General features: G+C 39.1%; 2 protein-coding genes across 2 annotated transcripts; both read left to right on the forward strand.

Annotated features, from left to right (window-relative positions):
- The first annotated feature begins 2558 nt into the window (after positions 1–2558).
- Positions 2559–5916, forward strand: LOC149028019 (glycosyltransferase BC10-like). Its single transcript, XM_089167882.1, has 2 exons — positions 2559–4186; positions 4782–5916. Exon 1 carries the CDS (start codon positions 3095–3097, stop codon positions 4169–4171), a length of 1077 nt encoding a protein of 358 aa, XP_089024008.1. The 5' UTR covers positions 2559–3094; the 3' UTR covers positions 4172–4186; positions 4782–5916.
- A 3723-nt stretch (positions 5917–9639) lies between these two features.
- On the forward strand, positions 9640–12099 carry LOC149028020 (uncharacterized). The gene is made up of 3 exons (XM_089147634.1): positions 9640–10030; positions 11298–11405; positions 11508–12099. The coding sequence occupies exons 1-3, from the start codon at positions 9719–9721 to the stop codon at positions 11820–11822; spliced, it is 735 nt and encodes a 244-aa protein (XP_089003760.1). The 5' UTR covers positions 9640–9718; the 3' UTR covers positions 11823–12099.
- Positions 12100–14294: the final 2195 nt, after the last annotated feature.

The following is a 14294-nucleotide window of genomic DNA, read 5'->3' on the forward strand; positions in this document are numbered from 1 at the left end:
TATTCTTGATTCTTGTACAACCCAAGTTTTGTACTAAATTTTTTTTTCTTTTTATTCTTTAGTTGAATTAAAAAAAAAATCACCTAAAAATATTTTAAAATAATCATAAAAAAGATTTTATGTAATATAAATATATATATTTACTAATGTAATACCATTTAGATAGTCCATTCAATAGAAAGAGCAAATCTCATCATCAGCACATTATCCATATTAGAGCAGCAAGTAATTACTAATCCAGTTCAATTTAATTATTTTTAGGACTTGTACAAGGTCCTTGAGAGTTTTCATGCAGTGGTCACAAATTAAATCATCAAAGTTGAGTCTAATTATATTTTTTTCTTAAATAAAATTTTTCGTTGTAAGATTTTAGGCTTTATTTACATTTGGAACCCAACAAATTTAGTGTATTTCATTCGTCATAGCTCGAGAAAAACAGGGTTCTTTTTTCTTCCTTACTAGGGTTTGTTTCCATATCTCAGAAGGAAGATGACCTAACATGTAAATTCTCGGTTGACAAAATTTCCGAAGGTTAATGCCTAGACTTTTGGATCTATAATTTGGATACAAAAGGAATTAACAAAAGTTTTTATACACGATCTCATCAGTTAAATACTTTCAGATATTAGTGATTAACATAAATTTTTATCTAAAAAATATAAATATATATTTTGCATCCAAATGACACACTTGATGGAAAAATCACCCATACAAATTCCTTTCCCAAAAGCATAAACTAATTATCAAACCAATTTTTATATTAACAGCTCCTTTGTATATATATATATATATATATAATATATATATATATATATATATATATATATATATATATATATATATATATATATATATATATATATATATATATATTTCAAATTAACGATTTCAATGTGTTAGCTTTTCAGAGTAGGAATCTCTACCCTAAATTTTTAAAACAAAATTTCACTATCCAATTTGATCCATGAAAACTACACACTTGGTTGATTGAATTATTGGCTTTCAACAGACTCTACCAACTAAAGTTCATTCCAACTCTATTAATTTATGAATTGCTTTTTGTTTTGATGCTTCAGAGCCATGAAGCAAGGATATCAATATATCTATATATATATAGTAAATGATAAACAAGAGTATTGACACCAGCATCACATGATTCAGCACCTCGATACAAGAAAACCAAGCAGGAGACCAACCGAGGCACGATCGCAAAAGCCCACATTATTTAAAGCATGCAAAAGTGAAATTGAAATTAAACCAATTATTGCCTGACAAAAAAAAACTGGAATTCATTAAATATGTTGTCTGTACAGAATCTAGGTATTTACATGTATATATAATTAATTAATTTCTATCTATTTTATTTCTAGATTGTCAATTTATTTTATTGTTAATGATAATAATTAAATGTATATTTTTCCATATTTATTATGCAAGTTGTTTGTAAAACAATGCTGGCTAGCCTAATTTAGTGTGGTTTCTCTCCCTTCTTCCTCTGCGTATATATATATATATATATATATATATATATATATATATATATATATATATATATATATATATATATATATATATATTATTTTTAATTTTTAATTTTGGTTGCTTATCCAATTCAACTCCTAAGTTCCCATTTTCACTACTTGCATGAAGCTTGCTTACTTAGGGGCAATAGTCTCAAGGTATGAACCCTATATATGGTTGGTTCTTTTTATTATTTTTCGTCAAAGAAATTTGTGTCAAGGAATTGTGAAAAATGTCGTAATAGTTGAACTTCTTTTTCCAGCTAGAGAGGGTAGACCACAACCAATTAAATGAATTTGAACATCCTGTTCAGAATGGAGATGCCAATTTTAGAACTTCTTCTATTTTCAAACTGTGTACAAAAGAAAATGATCATTTTGTCCTTTTTGCAAATGTTTAAAGATGGGTCCCCTTCTATATGTGTGGTAGAAAGAAGAATAAAAGAGTCTGAATCGTCTCTGTGTTCTCCGAAGGATGATGACCACGAATTACAGGGGGGACTGCAAGGATTAGGATGATGATGTTTATTGTTTTATTATTTTTACTTGTGAACCCCACATAATTATGGTTGTCAGGACATCAGAAGAGCACAGAGTGCTTTCCGTCAGACGTCACGGAAGATGATCCACACTCATAATAGAGTTCTGTTTCTATGTCTAAGCCCTCAAATATAGATGCCAGCATGGTGATCTCTTTTGCTCCCAAAAGACCCAAACGGTATAGGTTGATGAATGGTCAATGCCAGCGTGGCGGTATCTTTTGCTCTTTTCTTTTCTAAAATTTATCATTAAGGCATAAATTCGGTCAAAGTCAAAGAATGAATCCGGAATCGGTGTGACCGGAGTCGGAGGGGGCCGGTTCGAGTTCCTTGAGGTGGATTTCGTTTTTTTGTTTTTTTATGGGTTTTTTTGGGTCGTGCTTTCAAAGATTCATTGCGTATTTGCGTGTGATTTATAACTTTTTAAACTCTCCCTACTGACGCCGTTAATCGTTGTGAAAAGGGGTGGGAAGGAAAAGAAAGAAGAGTCTTCGTCTTCGTGGCTGACAATTCCCTTTTTTCTTTCTCTCGTCCCAAACAATAGCAATTAGCAGCAGAGCAGAAAGGCAAAGCTCCTCCTGTCTCCATCTCCATTTCTTTCGTGACTGCCGTGTTCCTGATCTTTCCCTCTTCTTTACTGTTATGTCACTCTCGAACCTTTCTTTTACTTCTCTCACACACAGAGATCAGAAAACAGAAAATAACCCTAGTTTCCATTTTTATACTCGATTGGGTTCACAAGGAAAGCGCATAATTTTCATCTTCTGACCTTTTGATGATGTCTGCAACTGCCAGAATCCAACAAGCCCTAACTTCCCCGCTTTCTCATCTTTTTTATTTAACGATTTAATCTGCTCAAGTCCTTATCTTGTTTGTTACCCTTTGCAATACGATCACGCTACTTGTTCTTCACTTGTACAGGGAGGGAGCAGCAAGATCAAGAAAAAGCCCCAAATCGCCAATTAGCTGTTTGTCCAAAACCCTAAAAGCAGATAAAAATCGGCATTTTGGGGTGTTTTGTTGGTTCTATCAGCCATGTTTTCAACCCCATTTGTGCTTTCCTTCGCTCTCTTACTCTCTCTGCCTCTCTTGTTTCTTTTGGCTCCTCGAATCCTTCCTCCTCGAGACGTTCCGATCTCTCTTCCTGACGAACTTGACGATCTCGCCCTATTTCGCCGAGCTGCTCTTCCTTCCTCACATTCCGCCTCCACTTTTTCACGCTTGGGCACTACTAATCCACGGCCAAAGATCGCTTTTTTGTTCCTCACAAACTCTGACCTCCCCTTCGCTCCCCTGTGGGAAGGTTTCTTCAAGGGTAATGAACGCCTTTACAATATCTACATCCACGCCGATCCATCAGCCAAGGTGAAATCTCCCGGTGGGGTTTTCGAAGGACGATTCATCTCTGCGAAGAAGACCCAACGCGCGTCGCCAACTCTAATCTCCGCCGCTCGGAGGCTTCTGGCTACAGCACTCCTGGATGACCCCTCCAATGCCTTCTTCGCTCTGCTCTCCCAGAACTGCATCCCACTCCATTCGTTCAGGTATGCCTACCATTCTGTCTTCGCTTCGTCTGTTGTCGATTCGGATGGTGACTCTGTTTCTTACTGGAACCGACTCCGGCGAGTCAAGTACCGTAGCTTCATAGAGATACTGGACAAAGAGCCAGCGCTATGGGACAGATACACAGCGAGAGGAAAGAATGTGATGATGCCGGAGGTAAAATTCGAAGATTTCCGAGTTGGGTCGCAGTTCTTCATATTGACAAGGCGGCACGCGTTGCTGGTGATTAAGGATCGGAAGCTGTGGAGGAAATTCAGGTTACCCTGTATAAAAAGAGAGTCTTGCTACCCAGAAGAGCATTACTTTCCAACTCTGCTTTCCATGGAGGATCCCAAGGGTTGCACCCACTACACTCTCACAAATGTAAATTGGACGGCAAGCGTAAATGGTCATCCTCATACCTACCAGAAATCAGAAGTGTCTCCGGAGCTAGTGTACAGGTTAAGGATTTCGAACTCGACTTACTCCTACTTGTTCGCCCGGAAATTCTTGCCGGATTGTTTGCAACCCTTGTTGGAGATCGCAGATTCCGTCATTTTCCACGATTGAAGTAGAACCCAACAGGTAATTAATTATCTCTCTCGTTACTTTCGTGTAGCCATTGTTGTTTTCTTATCTGGAATTCTGATCTCCCCGGAGATCTGGGGAAACTGTAGGGTTGATTTTTTCTGTTCTGCTCACTTGACTAGTTGACTCGGGTGCACGAATTGACCCGGCATTGTGTTTAGGAAGAAGATTTGTTTACCTTCATCACCCAGGACGATTCTTATGAGTTGAACCCTCTTTTTGGTATGCTGGGTGTATTCTAATTGAGAGCACTTGGTTGGACAAAAAATCTGCCGACTTATTGCTACTAGCTGTCGGTAATGAATCTTGGATGGGTTAATGGGTAGTGTCGGTGGAGCTGAAATTGTGGTAAGAAATTGGCGCGGTGTGTTCTTCAAGGAGTAGATTGTACAGAATCGGTTTGGAATCGACTACAGTTGGACAGGGATTGAGTGAGAAATTGGCGGGAAACTGTGCTGCTATACTGTTTTTTTTTTTTTTGGGTTTTGGGGGTGTTTGGCGGGGGTTGTTTGTTTGTTTGTTGACTTTATTGAGCGGGTAGAGTTGCCAACTTAGCCGGGTCATGACTCTTTATTGATTTTTGTTTTGGTAGGTGGAGAAAGGAGCGAGTCAGCGGCGGCATCAGACTCAACGCAAATCAAATATGGTAAGAGTTGAGGGAATATTCAGAAAGAGAGAGAGAGAGAGAGAGAGAGAGAGAGAGAGAGAGAGAGAGAGAGAGTATGGACTATGGAGCAGCCCCAACTCAAAAGCCCAAAAGAAGTTTTTGGCTTTGTGTGAAGGTGGTGGCTTTTGGTTGGTGACTAAAATTTGTAGTTGGAACTTGGAAGTCAGTAAGGTGGGGTCTGAGTCTGACACTGTGACTCACTACCCATTAATGTTGTTTGTATATATTTTGTAACTTTGTTTCCATAGTGTGAAAAATGAAAATCATCAAATGTATACCCCTTTCTCAAGATTGTAAACCAACACCAAGTCACCAAGAGATCCAATGTTAACAAAATCCCTAGTGCCTCGGATAATCCTTTTTCTTTAGCATTCCTGCTTCTCTTTCCTCCCTATTCTCTTCAGTTTTGTACCATTTCAGACTTGGTCTTCTCTTAAACTTCATTCATGTATGGCTGTACAGCTAGGGGCGTGCGCGTGTGACAGGTTTGAATTGACTGTGCGTCCTCAGCACAAGCCTTTACTGAAGTTGGGCTGAGATCGATATCTCTCCTAACTCCAACCCTGTAGAGTTTATCTCGGTTCAGACCTGGGGAGGGAAGGCCAAGTCAAAGAGGTGCTCAAACGTAGTAGTACATGTTGCTCACGCAGCTCAGCATTTGTGAATTTTGGATTCAGAGATAAATACAAGGTTGGACTTGGCAGGTGTGGAGAGGGAAAGCAACGTGGATCTGGCCAAGGATCACATGGCAACCGTGGAGAGTTGCTTGACATGTCTAATGAATTTTCTGACGGCCTGAATTGTGTTATTAGCAGCAGAGCTGCCAAAGTTGTGTCCTACCTCCTCGGTTCTCCTGCATGCTGGTTTTGGATATGAGAGAGGGAAGACACAGGTGGAGCACCTTGTCTACAACTAGTAGGGATGTAATACTAACTATGCAACCTGATGCTTGGGTGCATTCGATTTCCTAATAAAAAATAATCCTCTACCTCCAACTGACCTGCTCCCATGCCTCACGCTCACATTAGCGTGGGTTCGACATTGCTTGACTTGAAATGGGCAGACCGATACCGGTGTGGACCTTATACTCATGTGAGTGTGGGGGTATAGAGGCACAGTCAAGTTGGGCACAGGAAATCTCAATCCGCCGATGCATTGGTTTGATTCCCAAAAGATAGATACTGTGTCACATTGGCATGGGGGCCGAGTTAAGTTGGGAGCAAAAAATCTCAATCTGCCAATACATTGGTTGGATTCCTAAAGATAATACCGTCTCACATTGACCTGATCTAAATTGAATCTTTCTTTCTTTTTTTCCTTCTTGTTGCCGGTGGACGTCTTCCACAGTACACACTTGGTGGATGTGGACGGACTCTTTATCAAAGAAAATTTTGATGTGATTGAGGATGAAATTTTATCCAAGAAATGAATGGTTCATTTTCTTGTAAATGTATGTCATGTATCCTAATATCACATTAAATGGATGATGTTAAATTCACAAGTCACATCAAATTTTTTCTTTTGATTTAATCATAACTTTTTGATGTAATTTGTAAATTTAACCTCTTGATGCGATGTTAGGATAGTGGGCTTTCTTTCTTTTGATTCCCTTTCAGCTGGGTTGTGCTCCCCGTCATGGTCCTCTCTTTTTTCGTTTCTTTTTATTTTCTGATTTTTCACCCCTTTTTTGGGGTCACACTAATTTTCGCCCTGATCATTTTCCCTGATGTGGGAGTACTCTATGCTCTCAACGACTATTGACCATGTATTATAGGAGGGCCCACAAAGTGAGGGTGATAGAATTTATTTTTTTAAATATTTTATTATTATTTTTCGTAATCTGTGGTTGTAATGCCATCGAAGAATCACATTTCAGGTGAAAAACGATTGGGATTATGTTTTGCCACGTGTCAAATTCATGTATCATGTCCTAACATGTTGGACTAAAGGGCCTAAGCCCACTCAGACCCACCCATGGATCTGGTCCCCATGACGGAGGCTTCACTTCAGGTTCTTAATTACAATTTCAATCTCATGGAATTTGATCTACTGGCCCAACTTCGACAACTTCGATAAGAAGCAATAACCAATTAAACCCAACAGTTTATTGAAAAAAGACATTTTAAAAAAAAATTATTTTATTTTATGTTTCCTCCTTTTCAATGTGGGTGGCATGTCATTTTACATGGTGTTGAAAATTTGTATATGAGGATGACAAATAATAATAATATAATTATGTATTATTTTGGAATTATTTTCAACAACTTTAATTATGCAAGAACCATGCTCTTAAAAGAAATCTTTTTTGATATACACTTTGTTTCCTTTTTTAAAAGTTCAAAAACCTTTTGAAATAGGACAAGAGACAATAAAAATATATTAGATTTTAAATATGATATATTTAATTGTATAAAACGGTGTAAGAATATTGCTAGTGTTTGTTGCCAGCGGTAGTGCTTTTATGTGTTTATTATTATGTTTATGTTTTCAAAAGATGACATTTCTCACAAGATTAAGGTTGGATGGTGGAAGTAGTTTTACGTGATAAATGTATGTGTAATGAACTCAAGGAGAAATTATATACATAGTTATCATATCAGCTATGATCTATGGGAGAGAAATTTAAGTAACCAATAAGAACCAGATAAACCAAATGAATGTACTAGACATTAATATTTGGAAGGATGTGTGGCTAAGGGAAATTGCTTTAGTGTTGTATAGCACTAAGTTGTGAATGGTTCAGATTTAAAGTGGTGGTCGAGATTAACCACCCATTTTGATTTTCTTTTTTCACTTTTTGAACTACATCACCCAATATATAAATATATTGACTAATCAAATCCAATTAGATGGAGCTAAAATAAGTAAAAGTAGGCCTAGAATTACTGATGAAAAGCTAGTAAGAAAGGAATGCTTGTGGTAATACTAGATACTCGTATGCTTCCTGATATAGCTGTTTGGAAGATTAAGACCTTTGCGCCTATGTAAAAGGATGTTCTAGGTAGGGGTGTAAACAGACCGGATTTGGATCGGATAGTGGTAATACCATATCCGCATCCTATTATATTCGGACGGGTTCGAATAACATCCCGTCAGTTTTCAGACGGATTCAGTCGGATTCGGATGATAATCTGATGGTTATTTTCTTAACTATATTCTTCTAAATGGATATGAACATAGATTGAATACAAATTTTCGACTACCTGCTTACGTCTTTACCATTTTATTTGTGAGGATTAAGTTTGAAATTTAAGAATTTAACAGCTTTGGTATCTATTTTAGTAGAAAATCTAGAAAAATAGTCACATATCACAGCTAAAAATTTTATAAAAGTAAAAAAAAAAATCAAAATAAGTAACTTAATCGGATAATTTTATCGGACAGATAATAATCGGTAAGAAAGGGGTCTACCATATCCATATCCTACTAGTAATTGGACGAATTCGGATACCATTTACACCCCTAGTTCTAGGTTACCAACTACTTCGACTTCATTTCCTACTTTATCTTCTTTCATGTTTAAATCTGTTTAAATTTGTTACTATTACCCCCCCCCCCCTTGTGTTTTTTGACTTTTTTCTTTAAGCCTTAATGATTCATGGAGTTCACCCTATCGAGCTAGGGTAAGGTTAAGATTATTGCATGTCTCATCTCTTATGAAGTGATACATTTCCTCATTCAGTTAAGTTGCCCAACATGCTTATCAACATGCAAAAGATTGTAGGAAAAGACTAAAATAGATGAACATGCAATTGCACCGACATAGTAAAGTATGCAACCAAACATGAAATTGACTCCCCTAAATCTATAGGGGATCATGATCATGAGGAACACTAAAAGAAACAATACAATGTTTAGACTTTCGAGTTCAATCTATGCAAAAAATAACCTTATGAACTACCAGCACAAACATTGGCCCCATCATAATAGCCCCACTGAAGGCTTAGTAATAGTCCACAGAAGCCAGTAGTTATCACATGTCTAGGCCAAAGAACACACAACTGCCCAATGTAAGAAATAGATGAACTAAGGGGATTTGAACTTGAAATATGAGGCTACCAAATTGCTTGGGAGTGAGCTTAGGACTCCACTAGACCACCCCTTAATGGTTCAATGGAAGATATACATTTAACAGAAGGTGATCCGAACTTTTATCTTTCATCATCATCAAACTAGTCACATGGATTGGGACCCATAAGCTCAAGGGATGGGATGAAGGAGCGTGTGGAAAAATAGAGGTTCAAACATAAGACCTCATTGATCTTACTATCTCTACATAAGAGGTTGTCATCACCGTGCAAGAAGCATGTGTATGTGATCCCAACTCAATCAATGGCAATATTGGCATTGAATACCTTGTGACACCCAGAAATCCAGGCTCCATTCCTTCGGGATCAAGAGAAAAACTCTGCTTTATATTTAAATTATATGTAAAAAACTATCCTATGAAGATGTAGTCAAAGTATGCATAAACTGCTCCGAAGAACATCTGTTCCAAATGGAGAAAAAGAAAAACAATCCCAGACTCGCAGCTCTTTTTGTTTTGTGTTGCTTGCTTCAACTACTTTCTTTTACACGTTAAAGAAAATCGTCCAAGGGAGTAATTGTCCAGTGAAGGCTGTGGGAGAGGGGCAGGTACAACTTAATTCTGAGCCGTCAGATTTCATAAAAGGATGATTCACGCAACCCTTACAATTATAAAATATTAAGATTCGAATCCAACGGACCATTTTAAATTCATATCCAGTCTTGGCAGGAAAAAAGGGAAAACGGTAGTCTTAGTTCAGTTCCTTCAGTTCCTGCGTCTTAGACTTGGTTGAAGAAGAAGTGACGAGAAAGAAAGAAAGAAGAAGGAAGGAACCATGGAGACCATAGAGATGAAGGCGATTATGGTTTTATCGATGATGTTGTTCTTGACGATGGTGATGGTCCATGCAGCTGATACAAATCAGGTTTATCAGCCCTGTGCAGATACAACGGTGCAGATAGGAGATGGTTTCACTTTCGGAATTGCCTTTGCTTCAAGAACTAATTTTTACTATAACCAGACGCAGCTTTCTCCCTGTGATATACGCCTCAGCCTTTCTACTGCCACTTCTCAGCTTGCAATCTTCAGGCCCAAGGTCGATGAAATCTCTCTCCTCACCATTAACACTACCAGTAACTTCTTCCCGGTACGTTTTTATTTAATTTTTTTTTGAATTCTTCATCTTTGGTTTTAGCGTTTTGATTCTCTCTCTCAGATACTAGTTCTTCTGTTTCCGTGGTATCGGTTATCATTATTCAAGACTATTGAACAGTTTATTAGGGTTAGACTTTCTTATTTCTTTTCTTCTGTGTGGGTCAAGGTTAGAAGATTTTGTGTTCTTTGATCTTACACTGTGCTGACATCATCTATCAAATCATAATTTTAGGAATTGTACCAGGATCACTGATTTTGCTGAGGGAACATAGTTTTTTAGAGACAAAATTAGTGAACCACCAATGAATGCTAATGAACAATAGATGACTTGGAACAAGAAAATTTTTTTCCAACCAATAGTGCACCTGATAATTCTCTTGCCAGTTCTGTTTACACTTATACTAAAGGTGAAGTTCAGGGCACTTGTCCAAGGGCAACCTTACTACCCTACACATATGGCCTCAGGTGTTCTGTTATCAGAACAATTGATAATTTGATCTCATATGCTAGGTGTTGCATGATTCTGATATTCAGTATTTTTCATATCTATCTGCTTCCTTGATTTGAAATTAATATTTTGATAATTTTCTGAAAGGTAGTTTGAATTATTTTACTGCTGATGCAAACCTTTCATCTCCCTACTTTAAGTCTCTTTTGGATAAGTAGAGTTCCAGGCATGCAGACAGCCATGCTTCAATCATTGATAACATTATCCAAGGACGACTGGATATTTTGAATAAGTGGAAGTCTTTGCAGAGATGATGCTGAAGGTGTGTTACCTTCGGCTCCATTTTAAGCTTTTGGAAATACTTTGAAATTTTTTTTATTCCTTGCCAGAATTTTCTTGGTGTTTCCATCTATAAGCTAAAGTAAAGATTGGAGGACTTTGTCCTTTGGTCCTTGAGGTAGAATGGCCTTAGTGGTTGCTTTGCATTAAATGGAATCTTCAGATGATACAGACTCTCTGTCTCTATTATCAAGAAAGGATATTATCTGTAAATTGTGGATCTGTTTACTAGGCCACAACAGACTGGTTTCAGATTAATTGGAACAGTCAGTTGAGAAAGGTGTTTATCCCTTGGATGGTGTTATCTATATAATTTTTCATCTACTGCTTCCCAGGTTATGCTATGGTAATTGCTTCATCATTTTTTGGAGGGGAAAAGTGCTGTTACACCCATTTTTTTTCTTCCTTTCATTAATTCATTTGATTTTTAGTTGATAATCAATCTAAATTGAGTAATTTTACTGTCACTCAGGCTAATTATGGTGGGTACATGGTGGCATTTGCTGGTCGGAAGTATGCAGCAGTGTCCATCCCTGCTTTTGTTGCAAACAGTACTTATATTGTTACCAGTTTTACTCTGGTAGGCATCTGCTCTTGTTTATCAGAATCTAATTTGATCTCCTTTTTTTTTTTTTGGGTGGGTTGAGTGTTGAATGAGTCTAATTTGATCTTATGAATGCAGGTTCTTGATTTTAATATAGGTCAGCTGCAGAACTTGTACTGGAAAAGAGATGGATGTGCTTCGTGTTCTTCAAATTCAAGTTTTGTGTGCTTGAACAACCAGGATTGTGCAATCAAAACTTCTAGCTGTATAGGCCAAGGAGGCTCTGTAGATTGTAGCCTTGGGATACAGTTGACTTTCTCAGGCATAGATAAGAACTATGTTGCACTCAACTCATGGTATGAAGTAGCAAACCTTCGACAGTACTCCCTGTACAACCTATACACAAACCTGAAGAATTCACTCACCAGCCAGTTTTCCAGTATCTTCGGTTAGATGCCTGGTGTGAGCCTAAATTTTGCCCATTACTCGTGATGCTACTTGACTTTTGTGGAGGTTTGGATGGAGCTTGGTGAATTTTACTGTCATTTTTCTTGAAAATTTTCATGGTGTAAATTGTTCTATACATATAATTCTTTTAACCTTTCTGTATTTGTCTATACTGAAAATTCTCTGTAAATTTATGTTACAGGATCTTATATTCTCTTTACCTGGTATTTAACTAGATCAGATCTCAGAATTGCTGTGATTATTAAACTTGATATTGAATGTATTGGGTCTTTCTGGGTTGCTCTTATTTTCTCTCCTCCACCTTCCCCTACCCCTCCCCAACCCTGTTCAAAAATAGGTATTTAGTAATGGCCACAATCTTGTTTTGATACTGAAGCAATGACTTTGGAAAAATCACCTTATAAACTTTATGTGACCTTTCGGACTACCTTTGGTTATTTGGAAGTGTTGGGAATCACATCATGTGGAAAATAAAGAAGAGACGAGTAATTTGAGGAAAGTGGGCTTTTCAAGTACACTTAGCTGAGATATACGAGAAAGGATTTAAATCTTGATAAGCCCGTAGATCCAACACTGCCAGTACCTAATTTGCAACCAGGGTTTTTAACAATTCAACAAGATTTACATACATGGTGAGAAGGGATCTGTTCGCTGGTTGTTGGTTAATGAATTCATCATAAAAGATTTACATACACAGCAAGGTTCGGGATCATATGCGAGCAGTATGACACGGCCCAATTAGAATGACAAGATCCAATTTATCATAGGCCCAAGGATAATATCAGGGCCACACATGGGCAGCCCAACTGAAATAACACAAGGGCACACAGCCCACATCAGAAGGGGGAGACGAGGAACACACTATAAAGATCGCCGAAATATCCCAGAAATATCAGACCCACTAGAATATTCCTAACCATTAGATTCTGACACGACAAACACAACCATTCATGTATCCTACCCACCATAAATAGGGGTGGGACTCATTTGACAAAGCATCAAACAAGTGAGCAAACAAGTCTCCAAGGTTCTCTTTGAGCCAAGCTTTCTTCACTCCCAGGGGTTTTAGGCGACTTAGTGCAAGAAGTGCTAAGTGCCGGCACGGGGCAGCAATAACAAGGCCGGACATTTGTGGATCGAGCCGGTGGGGTGCAGCGTGGGGAAAACACGATGACGAGCGAGTCCGAGACGCTCAATGGTGCACAAGAGGAGCTAAACCGGGGAGGGAGACCACACCACCAAGGATAGGCGCAAGGGCAAGGAGAAGTCCGTGGAGTTAGTGCAACTAGGAGCCACGCTAACGCGGGTGGAGTTGGCGATGGCCGAGGCAAGGGAACGCCTGACGTTGGGGAGCAAAGGACCGATGAGCTTGATGGCCGGATGGACGAGCTCAAGGAGTTCCTATTGGGTGCTCTCAACACCATGGAGCACAAACAACAACAACAATTTGAGGCCCTTCAAACCCAAGTAGTGGAAAGGATCGCCACGGTGGAAGCTCGGTGCATGAGTTGAGTAGAGAGGTAGCAACGGCGGGAGAACCACGATTGGAGGGAATGTGTGGCGTGAGGCACCGAGGGTGGAGGTGCCAAAGCCTAAGGCACGAGGGAACAAGAGATGCTCGGGAGGTTGACAACTTCCATGGCACATGGAGCGGTATTTCGAGGCTACGCGATGGAGGACGAGTCTACCAAGATCAAGACCGTGCAACTCTACCTCACCGAGACCGCAGCTCTATGGTGGAGACGAAGGTACAACGACATGCAAAGAGGTACGTGCACCATAGACACATGGGAAGACTTCAAGAAAGAGCTTAAGAAACAATTTTATCCAGAGAATGCTGCATTCTTGGCCCGAAAGAACATCAAGAAGCTAAAGCACACGGGGTCGATTCGAGACTACGTGAAGGAGTTCTCAACACTCATGTTGGAGGTCCGAGTATGACCGAAGAGGAACTCTCTTCGACTTCATGGATGGGCTCCAAATTGGGCCTCGCAAGAGCACAACGCGAGGTGTACAAGATCTTGCTACGGCTATAGCGGCGGCGGAGTCCTTAATAGAGTTTAGAAGGGACGAGTCTAAGGCCAAGAAGAGCAATAATGGCAAAGGTGGGGGAGAGAAGGGGTCGAAGACCGACCACACAAGGGAAGGTACAAACAAGTTCTCTTCGAACAAGGAGGGTGGCAAGCAAGAAAAGAAGAAGAAATTTCAACCCAAAGACAAATGCTTCCTTTGTGATGGACCACATTGGGCTAGGGATTGCCCAAAACGGAAGGCCCTAAGTGCACTCCTCGAAGACACGGATGAAGAGGAGGTGCACATGGGATCATTGCAGCGGCTTGGTGCTATCAAGGCCAAAGAAGACAAAGCCCCTACATCAACAAAGGGGTTGATGTACGTAGAGGTGCATATCAACAGCAAAATGGCAAGGGCCATGGTTGATACGGGGCAACACACAAC

This window comes from Hakea prostrata, chromosome 1 (assembly GCF_041222555.1).
Source record: "Hakea prostrata isolate BN-2017 chromosome 1, UWA_Hpros_2, whole genome shotgun sequence".
Classification (NCBI taxonomy): Eukaryota; Viridiplantae; Streptophyta; class Magnoliopsida; order Proteales; family Proteaceae; genus Hakea; species Hakea prostrata.